Source organism: Microtus oregoni, unplaced genomic scaffold, assembly GCF_018167655.1.
Source record: "Microtus oregoni isolate MIOR12 unplaced genomic scaffold, Mior012 000003F_ref0000135, whole genome shotgun sequence".
NCBI lineage: Eukaryota > Metazoa > Chordata > Mammalia > Rodentia > Cricetidae > Microtus > Microtus oregoni.
In genome coordinates this window covers 26803981-26826317 of record NW_024543062.1, presented here as the reverse complement: position 1 = coordinate 26826317, position 22337 = coordinate 26803981, and the positions used below count along the sequence as shown (strand labels likewise).

General features: G+C 49.1%; 1 protein-coding gene across 2 annotated transcripts in view; it reads right to left on the bottom strand.

Annotated features, from left to right (window-relative positions):
* Window positions 1–22337, bottom strand: part of Ksr2 (kinase suppressor of ras 2) — a 357526-nt gene that overhangs the window by 138642 nt on the left and 196547 nt on the right. For both annotated transcript variants that reach the window (XM_041648056.1, XM_041648057.1), the window contains exon 5: window positions 17184–17368. In XM_041648056.1, the coding sequence (XP_041503990.1) occupies window positions 17184–17368 (185 nt within the window). The remainder of the gene's footprint in view (window positions 1–17183; window positions 17369–22337) is intronic.

Below are 22337 nucleotides of genomic sequence, written 5' to 3'. Positions count from 1 at the left end.
TCCATGCCCTGGCATTGCAGACATGTTACCACAACCACCTGGCATCTACATGAGTGCTGGAGAGCCAACATCTTGAAACTGGGGCTTGAAGTCCACTCTCAGAAGTTCCGCCATTGTATCTTCAGATTTTGCTTTGCCTCCTCATTTTCTCTGCCTCTGGGATCTCAGACACAAGTCTGCCGCACCCTCTCAACCAGCCCCAAGAGTCTCGAGAAGACTGTGAAGTGTTTTCCGTGGCTTTTCATTCTCTACTTCAATCTGCTATTTTCTTCCGATCTCTCTTCTAGCTAACCTATCCTTTCATCTGTATCTAGTTCGTAATTAAACCCATGTGTTAGTACCAGCTTCAGTTACTGCAGTCGTGATTGCTAGAAAGTCCATTCTTGTTTCCACGTGGGTCTCTGGACCCTGTGGAGAGTCTCCATCTTCTTGTGAAGGGTCTTGTTTACTCATGGCTATTTAAAGTCTGTCCCACAACGAACTATAAACAGCTAAAACAAGAGCCCAATGACAAAGTGCCACGGTATACATTTCAACGTGACCAGGGGACAGAAGCCAGGCACCAGAGAATGACTTCATCTATCTGTTTCTATGAGATTCTAGAAGGACGCCAAATGGTTCATAGTTTCAAGAGGGTAAAAGGGCTGAGGGTGGGAAGGATGAGAACTTGGTGGGGGGACCAATGAGTCTGTCCTGTATGTCCATGGCAGTGACATCTGCACAGGTTACTGGATACTTAGCCCTGTTCACCCAGCTGTATGCTTTTAACTGGTGCCAGATATTCCATCTCAAAACACTGGGTGAAAAAAACACCAAAATGAACCCACTGGGAGACAGCTCCTAATTCTGGCAAATCCCAGAACACAAAAATTCAGAATGGATTAAATCACTGTAGAGTCAAGGGATAAAGTCTGTATTTGATAAATTAAATATCTGACTCTCCTCAGGGTCTGGTTTTTATTTTTCCTCTCCTGGTTTTCAGTCATATGATTTTGTCTCCTGATATGTCTGGTAAATTTTTATTGAATTCCTAAAATTAGAGAAGATAATTGGAGTTGTTGGGTGATGTCACTTCTCTCTAGGGAGAACTTAATTTTCTCTTCTGGCAGGCATCTGGGAGGTTGGTCACATTAATCCAGTCAGGCATGGGGCAGATCTGATGCTAGACTTTATTTTTATAAGCAATAATTTATTTCTAGTTCAGCCTTATATGCAGAGTGTAAGCCCTTGGGTCCCTGCTGCACACAACAGTATTCACAAGGGCCTCCTTCTGTTTCATAGGTCTTGAGATCCATTATTCTCCCTAAGCAACATAAACGATGGGGAACAGAAAGTCTGTTCAGCTTCCTAGATAGACTCTTGGCTACCATTTTGGAATCAATATAGACTTCTGGAGGCCATTTTGGAAATACTAAAGACCTCAGGGGGCATTTTGGAATTAGCATAGACTTCTGGGTGCCACTTTGAATTATCAAAGGCCTTGGGGGAAAGCAGTATTGAACTCTGAACTCACCTTGGCACCTGTTTTTTCCTGGAACCGTGGCTACTCGAGTTCTAACTTGGTACCTTGCTAATGTGTTCCAAGAAAGTTTTAAGGTTCCAATACCCAAGTTCTTCTTGGTGGCAACACAACTCAGCACAGCTAGAAGCAAACATTTCTGTGGGATGCTAGGGAGACTGGAACCCAAGACCAAGGCCTCCCTATAAGAAACTTCTGATGAGTGTTTGAGAAAGACTAGAGGACTGTGTGCTAGGCTGCCAATCCAACATCCTCGTATATGTTCTCACAAAGCAACAGATAAGATTGGTAAACCCATACACGAATACAGGGTTAGATCATATCCACCCATCCAACTCCTCCTGGATCTCACCGTCACGACTTCAGCTCTTCTTCCTCCCTCCTCCTCTTCTTTTATTCTTCCTTTTTCATTACTTACTGAGCCCAATTAGTGTTCCTTGTATGTGCACAGGTGTAAAATGCCACTGCCTGAAGCATGGGTAACCTACCATGGGCCACATCACGAAAGAAACTTGACTCTCTCCTCTAACAACCATTAAGTGCCAAGAACTCTCAGGGGTGGGGCCTGCACCCCCATACATGCTGGAGTGTTGACAGACTTGTGTGGATTCCCACCGAGCAAGAATGAAGATAAACACACAAATTAAAGATAAATAACCAAGCATTATTTACTATGCATAAATCCAACTCTCCAGAGTGGGATTTGAGAGAGCAGTGTGGGTGAATTTTTCAAGGCCTCCGTCTTATAGGAGAAAAAGGCACATACTGGGGATTTTCAGAGAAATTTGGTAACACGAGACTTTGGCAGGCAAATTTCAGAAGCCGACAGCTGATAAGATTATTTGACAGATCATCTTGGCTGAACATCTCAAGATTTTTCAGCAGAGTATCGTATCTTATCAGGACAAAGTTCAGGATGTGGTCAGATTTCATAGTGTGTGGAACATGTCAAATTCAGGAATAGGTTAAAGCCGGGCCAAACCTGAGTTCTGTGGTAAACCTGAGTTCGTGCAACCTTGTAGCAAGATGGTTTCCAGTCTTAAGATGGAGTCAGGCTGGTCCATCACCTGATCTTGTGCGAGTGACCACAGCTTCTGTGAGATTATGAGTACAGCAGCCCTGTCTCACTTAGAGGATAGAGCCATCCTATCAACTTAGATTCTTAAAATCTTTCTTTCTCCTCTTCCTCAACGCTCTCTACGCTCTGGGTGGAAGGGATATCATAAGATGCCCCAGGTGTGATCAGCTTCCATCTTTCAAGTCATTTATTATTTTGATTTAGGGGTGGGGGTGTCACATGCCACTGTGTGCAAGGAGACGTCAGGACACAACTGTGGGGAGCTGGTTTTCTCCTTCCATCCTGAGATCCGGGTATTGAACTCAGATCACCAGGCTTGCGCAGCGAGCATCCTAACCCACTGAGCCATTTTTAAAATCCTGACAACGTGTGTTTGCCTGTTTGCTCACAGGCCTGTCTTGGGTGGTGACGTCATCTCACCTGAGCCTTTAAGTAGATCGCTTTATTTTTTTATTCTTTTAAAAGTTTATTGAGGTTTAATCGACATATTCTGAAATCTACTCATTCCAAGCGTACAATCCCAGGACGTTTAGAAAACAGACAGAATCGAGGTCATCATCCTGTGGCAATTCTAGAATATTCCATCACCTCAGGAAGACACCCCACCCAAGCCGCTCAGTGTGCTCAGCCCAGAGCAGCAATTCTCCATTTGTCTTTCCCTATTTGTCTCTTCTGAGCATCTCATGCAAGTGGAACCATCCGATCTGTAGTCTTTTATGTCTGTCTTCTTTTATTTATCACAGCGGATCTGTACTGTGGGGATTATTATCCTCACTCGGAGATGAGAAAATTGAGGAGCGGCGAGGTTAAGAGAGTCACTTGATGTGAATGAGGTGGTCATGAAAGGGGCACCGAGATTTGAGCCCACATCGGACAGCTTTTCTTCTCTGTAAAACAGTCTCCTACTCCATTCCCATCCTTCGTGAGCTCCCTCGGAGCCAGAAAGGTCTGGGAGACTGCACCTGGGTGCTGGGCACAGGGCCTGGTTTATCACAGTGAACAGGAGTGACTTTTTGATGCCAGATGTGGCCCTGCTGGTAGAGCGCTTGCCTGGCACGTACAAAGCCCTGGGTTTGGTCCCCAGCACCACGCACACCAGATGGGTGGTGCACGCGTGCTTCCTAGCACTTGGGCGCGGAGGCAATAGGATCAGAAGCTCAAGGTCATCCTTGGCCACGGAATTTCAGGCTAGTCTGAGCTGCATGAGACCCTGTCCCCCTTCTACCCAGAGTGGTTTTTGAACTCATTTATCCTACATTGCTCCCGGCTACAGACACCATTAAGAATGACCCAGGATTAATCGATACCTGCTCATGGGTTGCGCCTTTAGAGTGCATCTGACTGAAGGGGGAAGCGGTGACGAGATGAGCAAAGGTCTGGGGGTCAGCCACTGTGGATGCTGACCCTCTCCTGAGCCCCTGAATATGATGGACTCAGTTTCCCCCCGCTCGACAGCCAGTAGCAAGGGTCAACACGGTGGGCTTATTTTTCAGGATTTGGACTTCAGAGCAAGTTCTGGACGGCGGGGAGAAAAGGCCCAGCCCAGGCAGCCTAGCCACCCCCAGTCCACAGACACAACCTGAACCATGCAACAATTCCACCCCAGCATCAACAGATTGCAGGGGGAAGTTCCAGTCTTTGTGTGTGTGTAGGGGTGTGTGGGGGGGGGTCTGAATTCCGGAGCTATGTAGAAGGGAGTAAGAGCCTCGGCTCTGGAGTTAACTCTGAGTTTCTACCAGAACTCCACCACTTATCAGCTGGTATTCTTGAGGTGGACACTAGACTTCTCTATGCCTCAGTCTCCCCATCTGCACATTGGGCATAAGGAGAGTTGCTCCCATGGAGACTTTACAAGGACACGTGTGATAAAATGTGAAAAGAGCTTGGTCCAGAGCACCTGCACCTGGACACACAAAGGACACAGATCACTCTGGTCCACTTCATAGTGTTGTGCAACTATCACTTCCGTGGTCTGAGTCATGTCCCATAAGATAGCATCGTTGGCGCAGCTTGCCATGAATTGACTAGGACATCTCTCCAGCCTGAAATTCCACTTACAATGCCACACGACCTTGGAGACGGTCTGAAACATTTCTACATTTGAAAAATACTGAAGATTCTCCTGTGATGGCCAGAAATCAACTTCATGATTACTTGGTGTGATTATTATTAATCCAAGTTTTTTATTCTCCATCAGGAACAAAGAACTTAGCTTCCATCTACATCGGCCACGCCTAATTATGTCTCTTCATCTCTATCCCAATATGCTAAACATTATGATAATACTTTGAGATAATCTCCAGCCCGTTCCTCCTGAAGCATGCTAAGTGCTCATTACCGACCGGGACCCAAGTGAAGCCCCAGTGACTGCCACACACTCATCTACAAGAACTGGGCCGCTTTCATCAGGGTGGAGGCAATTAGCGTTATTTATCAAATGAGATAATATAAGGGAAAAAAAACCACTTTTAACCCAAAGGCAATATTCAAGATCTGAATTGTTATTATCATTTACTGTAGAAAAATCCATAAAAATATTTGTTTTGAGGGTAGGAAGAGCTTCTCAGTATGCCTGCAGTCATGAACTCGTGGTAAATACATGGCTGGAGCCTGACGGATGGATACAGAGTGTCGCTTAATGTGTCTATCAACTTGCTTTCATTGAGACGCACCCCAGAGATTAGTAGAACATGTTTCTGGGGGTGTCTATGAGGACATTTCCAAAGATTAGCTGCAAGGGAAAGAACTCTAGAACCAGCCTGCAGTCTTGGGGCCTGGGTACAATAAAGAGAGGAAAAGAGAAAGGCGACCAACCCAGACACACTCGCTGTCTCTCTGATCCTGGCTACTCTGATGTGAGCATCTTCACGGCCAACTTGACTGGACTTGAAATCACCTAGGATGCAGGCCTCTGGGCAGCCTCATCCCTCTGTCCTCAGTCGTAGGACGGCTTCGGCCCAGCTGCCCAAGAGTCCCAGCGTCATTTGGGGCTCTTGACTTTTCTGTCTTCTGACCCCTCCTCGCCTCCTTGCTGACTTAAAGGGATTTCAAATCACTCGTCAGGACTCCTCAGTTTCTAGACTGAGGACATTAAAGCAGGAAAAGTCACCCTCAATGTGCACAGCACAGTACTGTGGGCTGAGGACCCAGAGCATGAGCTGGGCACCAGCCTTCATCTCTCCCTGCTGCCTCACTGTGGATGCTCGAGACAGCTGCTTCACCCTTCAGCCACCACCACTGTGGCTTCCCCACCACAAAGGGGTATGCATCTTCAAACCGCCACAGTGAACCCTGCCCTGCCCTGCCCTGCCCTGCCCTGCCCTGCCCTGCCCAGGGGCTCCTTGTTCCACACTGACCAGGAAAGTACCACAAACCACGTGCCTTAAGACAACTGTTGAAAATGAAAGGAGCGCTTGTGGTTCCCTCAGGGAGCACTGCATTCCCCCCACCCACTCCCCAAAGACTTCCCACTGGTGTCTGCCTCCCAGGTTTCACTAACTCCCAACAGCGCCACCTTGAGGATGAAGTCTTTAACACATGTGCCCTGGAGGCCACTGCTACAAAGCCAGGGTATAATGAGGAAAGACAGCTGGTTACAAAGTGATTAAAACGGTGAGCAATCTGGAAGACAAGCGACCTAAAACTTAAACTTCAATAAACAGAATCCACGAATTCATTGTCTTCTCAATGGTGAGATAAAAAGAAAGGAAGAGATTTTGAAAGCTGTGGAGATTGCCAGACAATGAAACAAACACGTAAGGGATGAAGAGCAGAAGAGAATTTAGAAAGATGAATGACTTAAGCCCAAGGAGTAGCAAATTAAGAATGTAAAAGGAATTGTTTTAAAGATTGAGACAAAAATTAAGATAAAAATATAAAATCTGAGCCGGGCAGTGGTGGCGCACGCCTTTAATCCCAGCACTCGGGAGGCAGAGGCAGGTGGATCTCTGTGAGTTTGAGGCCAGCTTGGTCTACAAGAGATAGTTCAGGACAGGAACCAAAAAGCTACGTAGAAACCCTGTCTCGAAAATCAGCATCTGCATGCCACTGGAAACCTCAAATGGATGGTGGGCACTTCCCCAGACTCTCTACAAGCCTGCTTGGGACTCTCCCCTAACAGCCTCCACAGGGGAATCAGACTCTGCCAGCTACTGCTGAGGTCAACCTTTATGGTTCTGCTGAGGAGGGAAGAACAAAGTCCCTCATTCCAAACGGAGGCCTTTGAGTCTCAGGGACCAGTGTCACATCATGTCACACCACATGGGACTACAGAACCTGGAGCAGGCAAGGGGAGGGGCTTGAATACATTTAACACTAACATAACATCATAGGCACTCTGAGTAAGTAGCCCTTTCAAATCAAGAAGCTGTTGAGTTTATTATTAATCCGGAAAATGGGTTGTAAAGGTGAAGCCAAAGGGATTCCAGTGAGCCCCTTTTTTGATAGTTTGTATAGCCCATGCTAGCTCAAACTTTCTCTATATCTGAGGATGACCTTGAGCTTCTGACCCTCCTATACCCACTCTCCTAGTGTTGGGTTTACAGGTGTGCACACCATGCCTGTTTATGAGGTGCTGGGGATTGAGCCGAAGATCTTCCTGCTAGGCAGGTGCTCTACCAACCGGGCCATATCCTTGGACCTTTTTAACTAGGAAAATGGCTAAATCCAAAGAGTTTTCTTCCTTGGTAGGGCAGACACTAGAGATCTGTATGCCCAGGACTAACTGGCTTCATCCCCCTTCTCTGCCAGGAGCCCTCCCTACCTCCCCGCTACACATACACAAACAGAGCCAAGGGGCATTTGGAGAAGCTGCATTTAACTCTTTATGGTCACTAGGGGGCCATCTGTGAGGCGACCACTGGAACTCAATGACTGATGCTCAATTTCACAGCTGAGAAGAGCTGTGTCACTTCCCCCAAAGGTGCCACACTGGCTCCCCAGTCTACCATAAAGGCCCCGCAATGCTGGCTCGTTAGCCTGGTACTCACGTCACTGGGGCCAAAGCAGAAGCTTTTTACAGTCTCCAGAGGCTGTCACAGGCCATGCCACAAACTGGGGGCTGGAAGCAATAGAACTTCATCTTCTGGGGTATTTGGAGGCCAAACCATTCTGTTCTTCTTGGTGTCAAGAGAAGGTGCCCCTGCAGAGCCCCTGGGTACAGTGTCTGGTGCTCCTTCTGGCTTTTGATGGTGAACGAGACTCCTGGTGGCCTCCTGACTGCCAGGACCTCTGTAGCCACATGACATGCCTCCTGGCTTTCTCTATGCCCAAATTCCCCTCTTTTTCTTCAGAACAAAACAAAACTGTATATAAGTTGGATGGTGCACACCTTTATCCCCAGCACTCGGGAGGGATGCAGAAGCAGGTGGATCTCTGTGAGCTCCAATCCATCCTGGACTGCACAGGACGTTCCAGGACAACCAGGGCTACATAATGAGATCCCGTTTCAACAGAAAAGAAAGTAAGAATCTTTGTGTGTATGTGTGTGTGTGTGTGTGTGTGTGTGAGAGAGAGAGAGAGAGAGAGAGAGAGAGAGAAACAGATGATAGAGAGAGAGAAAGAGAGAGAGAGTCTATATGTGAGTTTGTATGTGAGTATGTGTGTGCATGTAGATCAGAGGACAACATTCTGTGCCTTGTTTGAAATAAAGCATCATTTTTTAACCACCGTGCAAGCAGGCTAGGTGCCAAATGAATGCTTGGGAATCCTGTTATTGCTTCAAGTCTTGCTGTAGGAGCACCACACTCCCTGTAGGAGCACCACACTCCCTGTAGGAGCACCACACTCCCTGTAGGAGCACCACACTCCCTGTAGGAGCATCACAGTTACAGAGATGCACCACTGAACCTCTCTTCAGTGAATCATAACTCAGCTTCTCAGACTTACAAGCACATTACCCACAGAGCCATCTCCCAAGGTCTTAAAGTCTCTTCTTCTCATAAGACACCAGCTTTTGTACTAATGACCCACACCTCTTCCAGTATGACTTCACCTTCAGGCTGCTAATTAGACCTGGAATGGCCCTCCTTTCCAGTAAGGTCCCCACCCTGTGGCCCTGTGGCTGAAGACTTTTGCACATCTTTGTGGAACACACAAGTCACAGCAGATGCCCCTGTGAGGTTCTGCTCCCTGTGAGGAATTCAGGGACTTCTGAGATGGAGACTTTGGAGCTTGCCCTCATACCTAAGCTGGATTCTACATCCTGCTGGAACAAGACAAGAGCAGAAGCAGCAGCAAGTAAGTTGGTACCAGAGCCGGAGCTTTGAAAGCCTCCTTTAGACCCAAGGTGAATGCCTTATACAGTCAAACACCGAGGCTGACTCTTGTCCCACCTCCTTTAGACCCAAGGTGAATGCCTAAACAATCAAGCACTGAGGCTGACTCTTGTTCCTCCTCTAGTATCATCTACATCTCTCTCCCATGCTCCTTCTAGATGTCCTGAATCCCTAAAACCCATCAGTAAGTCTGTTCCTACTTCTACTAATGTAGTTCCAATTCCATTCATCATGGTCTAGTCCTGAGTAGCTCTCAGGACTCTACATGAGTAGTGCTTACTTGGGAACCCACTCCTGGTCCCCTGACAAGATCTCTCTATAATCAGGTCTTTGCTTTCTGCCTCCCCTAGCCATCTAGATGCTGAGTCAGGATCGAGATGCTCAATGCCTCCTCATTCCAGTGTCCTGGGGATCAGGCAAAGATCTTTTAGGCTGAGTAGACAGATGCAAGAACAACTCATGGTTCCTGGGTATGGATGTCCATGACTCCAGATGACTGCCACAAGTGACCATCACATTGAGCAAAGCGAAGGTAGTTCAGACTGCAGGGCAAATCTATTTTACCACAAATCTTTCTGGCCTTTTGGTAACCATGAGAACACTACTCAACCTCTCTGGTCCATGTTGATGTCAGTTACAAAGTGAAGAAGACAGATGCTGCCCCCATCAAGCTTTACAAAGGTGACCGCATCTCCATGTGGGCTGGCTCTTTCTAACTGATCAATGATAACACTGACCTTGTGATTCCAGAAGCCAGTTAGGATTCAGGAATTTGGAAGCATTCTTTTTCCTCCCTGGGACCCAGGGAGGCCAGAAGAGGGTATCAAATCCCCTAGAATGGAAGGGACGGGTAGTTGTGTCATGACTTGGGTCATCTATGAAAGCAGCAAGCATTCTTGACCACTGTGCTGTCTCCCCAGCCAAGTTTTGAACAGCTCATTGAACAAAAACTCACACAGGACATGGCCTCAAACTCAATGGCTAAATCGTGGGTCACCATCTTTTGTAGACCTACTCAACACGCTGAGCCGGTATCTGTTGGGAACTGACACAGGTGAGCAACATCACCAGTCACAATCCTTATCTTCAGGGGCTTATGTCCTATTTCCAAAGCGTAGGTTTTCCACCCAGGCTCTGGGCTCAGAGAACTCATGGGCAGGCACAAAACTGGGCAGACATTCAAACATGGCTGACCTAGAACAGCACTGACAACCCCCTCATGCTTAGGTTTCACACAGAATCAGTACTTTATCCTCAACTTTAGAGATGACAATATTGGCTACTTTCCTCACTGATGCAACAAAACACCTGACAAAGGCACCCTAAAGCAGGAAGAGTTAACAGCTGGGCTCACAGCTGGAGGTTACAAACTATGGTGGTTTGACAGAGAACAGCCTCCATAGGCTCACATATCTGAACACTTCAGCCCCAGTTGGCAGAACTGTTTAGGAAGGATTGGGAGGTGTGGCTTTGTTGGAAGAGGTATGTCACTGGGGGTGGGCTTTGAGGTTTCAAAAGACCATATCCAGCCCAGTGTCTCTCTAGCTTCCCCTTCCTCATGTCTCAAGATGTGACCTCTCAGCTACGGTTCCAGCAATATGCCCACCTGCCTGTTGCCGTGTCCCCAGCAAGGTGATCACAGACTCTAACCCTTTGAAACCATAAGCCCCAAATTAAACACTTTCTTTTATAAATTGACTTGGTCATGGTGTTTTGTTGCAGCAACAAAAAGGTAATTAAACATAGTGCTCCACGGGGCATGTGTGGAGATATGGACCAGACATAGTGCTCCATGGGGATGCGTGGGGATATGGACCAGACATAGTATTCCATGGTGAGTGCGTGGGGATATGGACCAGACATAGTGCTCCACGGGGATGCGTGGCGATATGGACCAGACATAGTGCTCCACGGGGATGCGTAGGGATATGGACCAGACATAGTGCTCCATGGGGATGTGTGGGGATATGGACCAGACATAGTGCTCCACGGGGGATGCGTGGGGATATGGACCAGACATAGTGCTCCATGGGGATGTGTGAGGATATGGACCTAGCCTGGTCCATGTGGTAAGGATCCAGGTAAATGAGAGAGCCTGCCTAATAACAAGGGATGGAAGGTTCCTGAGGATCAACACTCCAGGCTGTCTTTTCCCCTCCAGACCCATATACCATATACATCTATACTCATACCAATGCAAATGCAGGCACATACAAGGTACACTGAACAACACAGAGAAACAGACAGATGGGAGAGGCTCAAAGCACAGAAAGCCCACAAAACTTGAAGTGTGAAGGCACCTTGGGCTCCAGCCTTGGTTCTGCTGTGTCATGTACCACACATGCAGCCACAGACTTCCTTTCCTGAAGTCTGTTCCGTCACTCTCAGAAAGGGGCAGCGTGAGCGTGGAGAAGGCACAGAAATGCCTGGCATACTCCACAGAGTCCTGGATCTGTGCAACTTCTTATAAACCAAGTCATGTCTGAGGATCCTTCATCTGGGGAGTTCCTGGGACCAAGGCAGTGACATTCAGACCCTAGGTCCCAATAACAGGGACAGGGATTGCCCACTCTGACAGCCTACGCTTGAACCAGAATCAGGACAGACTTATCCAATAGACACAAAATGACACCCTTGGCTCCTAGCACCAACCACTTACCAATCGATTTTGGTTGCTACGGTTCCTGGTGGGCGCAATCATAACAAAATCATAACAAAAGGTCTGAGGATGCCAGCTTCACGCTGAGGCCAAACTGCAAAGTTTGCAGGCAGACGAGGCAATAGAAAAGGAGTTCATAAGAACCAGGAAGTGGCCTTGCAAGTGATGTATGCATGCACACGTGTACACATAACACACACACACACACACCACCACCACCACCACCACCACCACCACCATTGCCGCCACCAGCAGCCCTGAACACAGCAAAATGTTTCCCTGGCTGAGCAGAGGAATGGTCTCCTACAGGTTTCCCCTACCTCGCTGCTAAACATTTTGAGTGATGGTAGACACAGATATTGGTCACCCTTCTTGGAAGAACATTCACAGATGGGCATGAGGAAGGCTGTGCTCCAACCTCAGCCCTGTAGCCCTGGGCCAGTGATTTCTACTCTCTGGCCTTAGGTTTCTCATCTGGAAATATAATGATGGAGGCTGTTGCTGGGGCGACAGCTGAGGATGGAGTACAGCTGGGTGAAAACGCTGGTCCAGGGTCAAAGGTATGTGAGGAGGTGAGAAAATGTGCTGCCCAGACCCCAGCAGTCTGTGAAATGAGAGTGGGGACCAAATACATAGAAATGATGAAGATGGAGGGATCAGGCTGGGCTCAGACGTTCTCAGCATCACCCCAGCAACTTCATGTGTGTTTGAAGCTCCATTTCTCCCTCCCTATCCACAAAGTATCCATCCCAGGGAATCAAAATCTGTGGGTACCAACACTGCGGGATGCTCGGGCAGCATGCTTGCCCAGAGTCCCTGCACACTTTGCTGTGGAAGCTCCATGAGCTCTGGCTACTTACAGCACAGCAGTCCAGCGCCCAAGTGTGTGAGGAGGCGGCACACTGCACTGTTGAGTAACTAAACGACAAGCCAAGAGGCTATAGCCCATCCGAGAGGAGGAATTATCGCTTTAAATACCTTCTAGCCTCAGCTGAATTTGCACACTCAACCCACGGATACTGATATACAGGGAGGGCAAGGTTTCAAAATGTAAAATAGTCCTAGAGCCAAGGGATTCTGATTTATGCAATCTGCTGGTGGGGACAAGGTGTGTGACAGCTCTGATTGGGAGACCCCCTTCTCTGGCTTCCTCCTCATCCAGCTTGTGTTGGACTAGGGACAACAGGAAGGCTCTGTGGTTGTTAGTTGTGGAATGAGCAGCTCACACTGGTCTCAAACTCTGCCTCAGCCTGAGGCACCAGGCATGCGCTACCATACCCAGCAAACAGTTAAGTCTCTACCGTGTGTTTACATGTGACTCTTGCTGGTGGGAGGTCTAGGACACACATGGAAACCAGGAGCCCTTGTTGGGGATCTCCCCTGGAGCAGCCAAAGAAAGCCCACCAAGCAGCGGCTCCACCCTGGGAGGGTATTTAAGGTCTGGTCCACAAACGTCCCCTAGTGGGTCCCCCTTGTGGTTTATCCTCCTCCCATGGGACCACCAGGGGATGCTTTGCTCAGATTAAACCTGGACTTACTAATTTGGCCTGATCTGATTTGTTGCCTCAGTGGAGAGACCCAACACCGGGGTACAGAAACGTTTTATCCCTGGCATCACTGAGGTGAAAGTGACCAGCAAGAGAATGATCCAGACAGAGGCAAGGAGAGGGAATGAGGGTAGAGAGAGAGAGTTTTGGAGCGGCTTCTTGGAGATTGGATGCAGTAAGTGGCAGCTGCAGAAACCAGGGCTTCAGGGACACCTGTGGACCATTTTATCTCCAAGCGGATAGCTTTTCATGCCTACAAAGCAGACGCCTCAGGGCCTTGTGGGATGCTGCAGGGAATGTGTACAACAGAAACCTCCTAGAGCCTAGAGTTCTAACAGAGGTCCAGATGCCAAGCAGTTCCTGGGTCTGATGGGTCAGCGCAGGGACAGGCACCAACACCGGCACCTGGAGAGTCAAATCCTTTGGGGCATCCATATTTCCTGCTGGAGAAGCCACCCCAAGCCAGCGCTCCTCACAGGTCTCTGAATGGTCCTGTGGATCAAGCTGCCAACGTCTGTGGGGTTGTGTGCCTCTCCTCCCCCTCTTCCAGGGGTAATGAGCCTTGGCTTCAAGCCTCATTAAACCCCATTATATAATCAGCCCCATCCAGGGTATCTTTATAACCCCAGCAGTTGCCTTGGTGGGAACACGGCCGTTCAGCTTCATCACCCTTTACTGCCACCTGCTGCCTCCACCCCCACCACACCGGGATCTGACTCAGCGTCCAGGTAAGCACAAGGTTAGGTTCCTGGCTGGTGTCAGCTCCTCCCCTGTTTCCAGGACAAGGGACAGGAATTGCTTATAGAAGTGGTGCTCACAGGGGTTGGAGGGACAGCCCCAGAGAGGGCATCTTCCAAGATATCAGCTGAAGGGGACTGCTTCCTTGGCCCTGGGATATGACTCCAGCTGCTACCATAATGACACTGATGGGGACATCGTAAAGATAGAGCCACTTGTTTTCTTTCGCGACTGCTGCCCTGAAGGGCTGGAGGGCCACAGGCAGCTAACACAGAAACTCCCGGAACTCTTTGAGAGGACTAGGTCATTCCTCAGCTTCGATGGAAGACACTCAAGATGAATGAGTAGCAGAAGCTGCCAGAAACTGGCTTTTCAACCACTCTTCAGCAGCTGCCTGCCCGCCTCAGGGACTGCCACCACCTGGACCCATGGAGGCAGTGAACATAAACAGCAGAGCCCAGGGGCGGGGAGAGGGAAACACGTGCAGACAAAGAAGCTTCTTCCACAAAACCACCGCACAGCTCCCCAAACCAGGAAGAAAGCAGAAGGCAATCAAGAAGCAAGAGGGACGATGAAGGTGGCCTTGCAGAACGAATAATCCGCCCCTTCGCTGCTTTCTGGACCTTGTGACCTGTGACCAGGTCCTTAACCTCAGCCTCCATTTCTTTATCCCTGAAGAGGGGATAATAAACGTCTCAACATTATAGAGGGTTGTGACGTAGAAATTAAACAAGGGAGAGGGCTTTAGACAAGGCCTTTGTCACCACACGGTGAGTGCCGATGACTCTTGGTACCATTCTCATCTCTATCACTGTTTCAGACCACTCCATCACATGACACACACCAATAGCTCCCCATACTCCCCTTTACTGAGTCATGGAGCACTAAGCACCAGCTCCCATCCCTTCCTCCTTGTGGACTGTAACACACTCTGAAGTAGATTGTTTAAGGGTCTTTCGACACAGTCTAATCTACAGCAGTTGGGATTGAAGACAACGGGACAAAGAGCCACAAGTCCATGGCTTGCCACGCTAAAGATGTGTGCACGGAGGATACCGTCAGACATGCTTGAGCAACACAGGAAGGACACAGGCTATCCCTGGCATGTGACAGTTAACAGGTCACGTCAAATGACGGCAGAAAATCATGTTCACACAGACGGTCTTTCCCGTCACAGGGAACGATATAAGTGACTCGGAAAATAAGCTTTGGGCTCAGTGATTTTGCCCAGCTTCAGACTAATGGATGTGTTCTAGTCCATTAAGACATACTGGGTGTAGCGCCTCTAGGAATGCCTGGATGAGATTCTCTAAATGGAGCCTGGGTGTAACTCTAGCCGCTAGGCTGTGGGACTCAGTACGTTTGCCGTATCTGGTGTTTCTCAAGTCCTGGCATGCTCTACTAATGGTGGACTTATCAGGACACACCCCATCATAAGCTGAGGCATGGACAAATGACATCTTACATCTTGGCATATCTGAGCTGACCCGTGAACACCATTGGTTGGCGAGCCTTGGTGTGACTTGATTCCTCTGCCAACTGGGACTCTCACTCCCTCCTTTGTCCTGCGGGACACCCTGACAACAAAGGAGTAGGGTAAACACTCATGGAGATAGAGGATTCCTGTACCCAGAAGCTGGGTGCCCTGGGGTCCCGAGACCCTGCCCCTCCAGCCAGCTCTGACCTGCATCTCCTGGTGTCACTACCAGGGATAAGAGGATGGTGTGTTACCATCCTTCAAATTACACACTGGGACCAGGACAGATGGTGACCAATGCAAGCCCAGGTGGGCCCCAGCAACATGGCCCAGGGACTCTCTGGGCTGGGTCTGCAGGAACAAAGCAGGCACCAAAGCCCCAAAGCCAGGAGTGATGGGGACCAGGGAATATGGCACGCAAGCAGGAGCTAGCGTCTGGAGGCTGAGTTCTTTTCTAATCCCAGTGCTCTAATGAGTCCAGTAACTGTCTCAAGTCTCTTGTTGAATAGATGAGGAACCTGAGACCTGGATAGAAGAAGAAAATTCCTGCCTGGGAAATACAGAATGAAGGCTCAAGTAGGGCCAAACTGAAGGCAAAACATGGGACAGATCATACACCCTGTGGGCCTCGGTCTCCCACAAAATCCAGTGCTTTCCTGTTCCTTCAGAGGAAGTCAACGACAGCCTCTATATACAAACACCAGGATTATCCAAAAGGTAGCCATGCTCCCAAGAGCTGCCTTTTAAGTCTTGTTCTGTAGCCCAGGCTAGCCTAGAACTTATTTTGTAGCCCAGAGTGGCCTAGACCTTGCTATGTAGCCCAGGCTGTCCTATAACTAGCTATGTAGCCCAGGCTGTCCTATAACTAGCTATATAGCCCAGGCTGGCCTTCAGGCTCCCAAGTGATGGGATTATAGGCATGCATGCTATCATGCCCAGCTCTGTGCTGCTTTTTAACAAAGTCTTTTCTGTTGCTGACCCCAGGCTAGCAGACAAGGCTGTCCTTCATGTTGGAGACCAAGGAAAGGGGAAACCTGGGGGACTGCAGTGGGACAGAAAAAACAACCCAAATACAATTGGTTTGTTGTTGTTTTTGTTTGTTTACACAGATAGATGTCTTCACTCTGGCCAGAACCAGTGCTTCTAAAAGCCAACATCCCCCGTCCCCCAAACAAGCATCCTTGCTGGAGGAGGAGCTGGGCTCACGTCCCTGAGTCCCCTCTGCCTGCGTCTGCACCTTTTAACAGAGAGTGCCTCAGGATAAGATCAGAACTTTCTGGAAACTCGTCCCTCTGCCACAGGAACTTCCATCTGTACTCAAGTCGTTAGCACCATGTATCTGGCAAGAGTTTGTGAATGTGGACCGTACATTCCAGGCCACACTTAACCCGGCTTGAACTCCAGTACAGCATCGAGATGCAAAAGCTATACACGTTGACCCCAGTTATCACATGACGCCATCACAGACCTCACATGGCCAGATAAACCCTAAGACAAATGGTCGAAAGGTGGTGGAGAGCACAGAGAGAAAGGTGGTGGAGAGCACAGAGAGAAAGGTGGTGGAGAGCACAGAGAGAAAAGGCGAACATTCCCTCTAATGCCCCGCCCCCCGCCTTGCTTTCAGCATTCCGTCATCACTGCCAATCAGAGAGCTGATACTGAGGATGCCTAACTGCCAGTCACCTCCGAGCGCCAATCACGCTCCCTTCAAACCGTCTAAGGACCCAGGAGCTGTACATGTGGGAGGGCGGTGTCAGGTGATGGACTCGTGAGATTCAGAATCAGGGTGAAGAGCACAAAATGCATGCACCTGTCAGGGAAGGTAGCCGGCTGCGCGGTGATGGTCTGGTGACCCCAGCCAATGCAGCCTAGGGGCTAGCGGGGACTTACTTGCAGAGAAATTGGCCTCCGTGTGGACGGGTGGGGTGGAGGGCAGAAAGGGTGCGTGGCCCACGAAGAAGGACCGCAGGGAGCGCTCCGACAGGAGTGGGGACCGCTGCTGGGCAGGGATGTTCTCACAGCTGCCCACACCACTGTGGATCTTGAGGTTCAGCGGTTTGCTTTTCTTCTTGGCTCTGAAAGAGAAGCGGACCAAGGAGACAAGATGAGTCTGTCTGAGCCATCTACACAGTCAATATAAACATTGTCCACCTGACCATGGCTGGGCACCCGTGAAACACAAGCACAACCTATACTAGCAGACTCCAAGACTGCTAGAAAGAAACTGGGCATCTCTAAGTCTTCTAGAACATTCCCGTCAGTGAGGACTCTACCCAACACATGATCACTTGACATTTGACTTGACACTAACATAATCTATCTTTCGAGTAATATTTTATAGGCACCGTTGTGTGGGCTGATTTTTTGTCAACTTGACAGCAGTTACAGTCATTTGGAAAGAGAGAACCTCAACTGAGAAAATAGCCCAAGATTAGCCTGTGGGCAAGCCTTGGTGCATTTGCTTGACTGACAATTGATGGGAAAGGGTCCAACCTTTCAATGGGGGTGGGGCCATCCCTGGGCTGCTGGTCCTGGGTTCTATAAGACAGCAGACTGAGCAAGCCATGGGGAGCAAGTCAGTGAGCAGCACCCTCCATGGCCTCTGCATCAGCTCCTGCCTCCAGGTTCCTGCCTTGATTTCCCTCGGTGATAGATGTGATGTGGAAGTGTGAGCTGAATTAACCCTTTCCTTCCCAAGTTGCTTTTGGCCCTAGGGTTTTATCACAGCAATAGAAAGCAAACCAAGACACCATAAAATGTATACTTTTTTAATGTGAAAAAAAGATAAATAAGGTGAGGGGCTTAGCTTGGCTTGGTGATGCGCTACTGTAATCCAAGCACTTGGGAGGTTGAGGCAGGAGGATGATGACTTTGAGACCGGCTTGAACAACAGAGCAAAGCTCTGTCCTGAATAAGCAAAAGGAAATTCAGGACTCAGGATGATTTTTTTTATTCTCTTTTTTTCCCCCAGACAACATCCTTGTGAGCATCTCACTGGGAGGGATGGAGAAGAGGAGGAAGCCTTAAAGACCGAGGGCTCCAGCTGAGTGCCGATGAGCTCTGATCAGAGCTAAGTGAGGGTGTCTCTCAGAGCATAAGCACAAAACTCAGTGTCTAAACCTTGCGCTTCACCAGACAGGAGACTTGAGATTACTGACAGCATCAGTGGCAGTAACAGCAGCCACTGCCACTCTGAATTAAGTGCAAGCTGCATCCCAAACACCAAATCAGGGACTTTGGGGGTATCTCCTCGTTTAAGCCTTAAAGTTATCTTAGGAAGGACTTTGCACCCATGTCCTCTTTCCCCCGAGGAGGACACTGGAGAGAATGAGACAAAAGAACCTAGCAGAGGCAGCTCCAGAGGCCTCTCAAATGCGTCCATCTGTTCGTGACCCCCTGAGACCAGTCACCCCAAGGGACTACACTTCATGAGATCTGCTGCTTCCCTGCTCAACAGACTCCTACACATAGTCCATGATCCAGTCCAAAAGTGACCATATCTGTAACATTCTCACTCTCTGAGACGTCATTCTCCCCATCCTAGTGTCCCTCAATATTCTGAGGAACCCCCAGCTCCTGATCATGGCTCCCAACAGCCATCCTCCATATGAATTCCAACCCAGCAGCCTTCTCACCTTTGACCCTTCTGTCTCCACAGCCCAGAGTTCCCTCCTCTGCTCAGCCTCTTTGATCTCTGTCTTGATAACTCAGCTCTGGCACGTCTCTTTTTGGAACCTTCCTGGTAGCCCCAGTTCCTCCGAGCAGAGACAGGTGTTCTTCCTCCAGGAAAGCCTTCTCAGAAACCGCCCCCCCTTCCCCAGGCTGTGCTGGCTGTTTGTTTATTGTTTGTTTGTTTGTTTGTTTGTTCAAATGGGCATTCAGAATAAAGGCTGTGGTCCAGGGGCAGAAATCACACTACATTCTAAAACTCTGCCTTCCACTCCCAACTGCTTGCTCCCCAAGGACAGGAGTGAGACCACATCTCCTGCCGCCTTCCCACCCACCTCCCCAAACTCCCATCTGCCCAGCACGGAGCCGAGCGCCCTCTGGTGGCTTCTGCAGAACCTGCTTGCAAACTGCCAGTCCTGCAGGGCTCTAGGACTCCTTTGGGTACCATCTTAAAAAAAAAAGCCACACTCTGCAGGCCACCACACCTCTCTGCCTGCCCAGTCACCCCTCTTGCATCCCTGTGGCAGTGATCAATCCTCAGAGGCCTGCTGCCGGGCTCAGGCAGGTTCTCCCGGTACAGCGCAGCTCATATGTGGCATGTCCCTGCCTGGACTGGAAGTTGGAAACAGTGAGGTTCCTTTGCCTGGAACTGTCCAACAGTGGGATTTAAAGAGACATATGCATAAGATCAGCACACGGCTGCTGGGGACAGAGAGACAGGACTTGAGTCACCAGAAATGAGATGTCCCGTCTGGACAACGGAGAGAACCCTGGACCCCTTCCCAAAAGGCCACGTAAGACCATGAGGATCTATGAGGTAGCATGCTTGGCCCAGACAAGCCTACACTCCGTTTCCTGTCATGAGCACATCTGTACTCTGGTTCTGCCCAACAGTCACACAGCCAGGCAGGAACCCTAGAAAGAAACTGAGAAGTGAAGCCAGGCGGGGCTTTGCCTGAGATTCCTAGAACACCTCCCACCAGCCTTAGCCAGGAAAGGGGACAAGGGAAAACCCCTGAGCAAAACGCTATGATCACCCCCCCACCAAACACCTAGGGCAGCCTAAGGCACTGACAATGAAGTCATGCAAATTGGAGCAAGACTGGAGTGTACCGCATCCAAACCAGCAGCTCAGAGATGTCAGAAGTGATGTGGTTACCAATCCATAGTCACGGGAGCAGATAACTGTCAGACAGACAGATGGAAGAAAAGACTGGGAGAAAGGAAGGGGAGGGAGGAGAAGGAAAAGAGATGTCATGAAGAAAGAATGAAATGAAGGTTGGAGGGGGAAAGATGGTGATAAAAGAACAGACAAGGAAAGAAGAAAGGGGATAAAAGAGATGAGATGAAGGAATAACAGAAAGATGGAGAGGGAAGGAGGAGAATGAGTGGGTAGACAGATGAGCAGGTGGTGGGTGGAGGATGGATGGATGGATGGATGGGTGGATGGGTTAATGAATGAGTGGATGAATTTGTGTTTCTACATGAAAATTACGGCTTAGAAAATGGGGTTTTTGGAGAATATTAAAAAGATAAAAATAAAGAGTTAGCAAGAGGCTTGAAAAAAACATTTCTCTCAAGAAGACGTATGAAGACCCAATAAGCATGTACGGAGATGCTGAAGAGTTAATGGTGGAAGACACGAACCAAATGACAGTAAGCTACAACCCCAGTCTTCCTGGCCACACTCACATACAGGGGGCATACTACGTGCTGAGGAGGACATGGAGAATGGGAAGCCACCAGCATCACTGGAGAGAATGTGAAGGTGCCTGGCCATTATGGAAAACACTTTGGTTATGCTTCGACCATGTAAAACTAGAGTTTTATACAACCCAACAGTCTATACCAAGCTATACACCCAAAAGAATGGGAAATAGATCTTCAAACAAAAAGTGTCCCTGGACATTGACACTTGACACATTGATACATGAACACTGACAACCACCAAAGGGCAGGGGGAAAAAAAAACCCAAATGCGCATCATTGGGCGACAGAAGACAAATGTGATCTGTCTGGATAGTGAAACTGTTGCAATCTCACGATGTTCCGACTCATAGCCTAAAAACAAGTGAACCTCAGAGCTGTCACATCTCAGGAAGGAAGCCAGACGCAAAGGACCATGCATTCCAGTTCATATAAAACCACCGGAGTGGGCAAGTCTACAGAGATGGGCAGCAGGCTGGCACTGCCAGGACTGGAGAACAGGAGGGGGAGTGGGTGCAAGCACATGTGGAGGTGCTGTTTGCTTTGAGGTCATGGGGAGCCCTGAAAGTGGGCAGGGGTGGTAACTGCTGAGCCTTGAGGATACTAAACAACACCTAAGAGTGGCCGTTAAAGGGTTCAAATGACCAATGTGACAACACAGCCATTCATCCAATTAAAGAAACCATTCTAATGCTGCTTGTTGTGTGTATTTACCCCTTGAGTAGCTGTGTGACCTCTGTCAAGTGACTTAGCCTCTCTGAGTCCCAAGGACTTTGCTGTTACAAGCAACTTCTACCAGGGTGGTTTTAAGGAGCCAACAAGCGGGATGGAAATACTCCAGTTGGCTAGTGGTGAATCCAGAGGGAACTACTTGGGTTCTTCCTTTTGTCCTTTGTCAAGGAGTACTTTTGCTTCTAGATAGGGGGTAAAATCCTTCCTGTGGGGAGGCAGGTCAGCACTCAAAGCTGAGGAAAGATAGACGCACATCCATAAGGGAGACAAAAGACTTCCTTTTGCCCTGGGCACACTTATGTCTGAGAGCCACAGTGACAGGGAAGAGAAACCGCTCCTGTATGATGAGGGTAGGAATTGTCCTCAAATGAGACACTCAAGGTCAACCCTGTCCCTCAAAGTCCCCCCCTCCCAGGCTTAGAATGAATCACCCCCCAAATCCATATGTTGAGGTCCTTACCTGCCCCCCCCCACCAGATCTCAGAATGCAAAGGTGAAACGGGAGCCTGGGTCTTGAGAGTTACAGGAGCGAGGAATACAGCTCAGCGGGAAGAATGCTGGCCTGGCAGTCCTGGGTTCGAACCCAAGAATCTCATAAACTCAGCACAGGGGGATCGGGAGTTCGAGGTTGTCCTTGGCTACCCAGCAAGTTCAAGGCCAACTTGGAACACACAAAGACCTCATCCAGGAGGGAAGGAAGAAGAGGGAGAGAGGGAAGGAAGTATGAAAAGAAGACAAGCAGTAAGGTAAGATGAGGTCATAAGGATGGGGCCCTAACCCAGCAGGATTAGTGTCTTTCTAAGATGGATGCACATGCAGAGAAAGGGCCCCGAGGGGTCACAATGAGCAGGGGCATCACCTGAAAACCAAGGACAGAGGCCTCACAACAAGCCGACCTGCTGAGCCCTCCATCTTGACATCCCACCCTCCAGAATG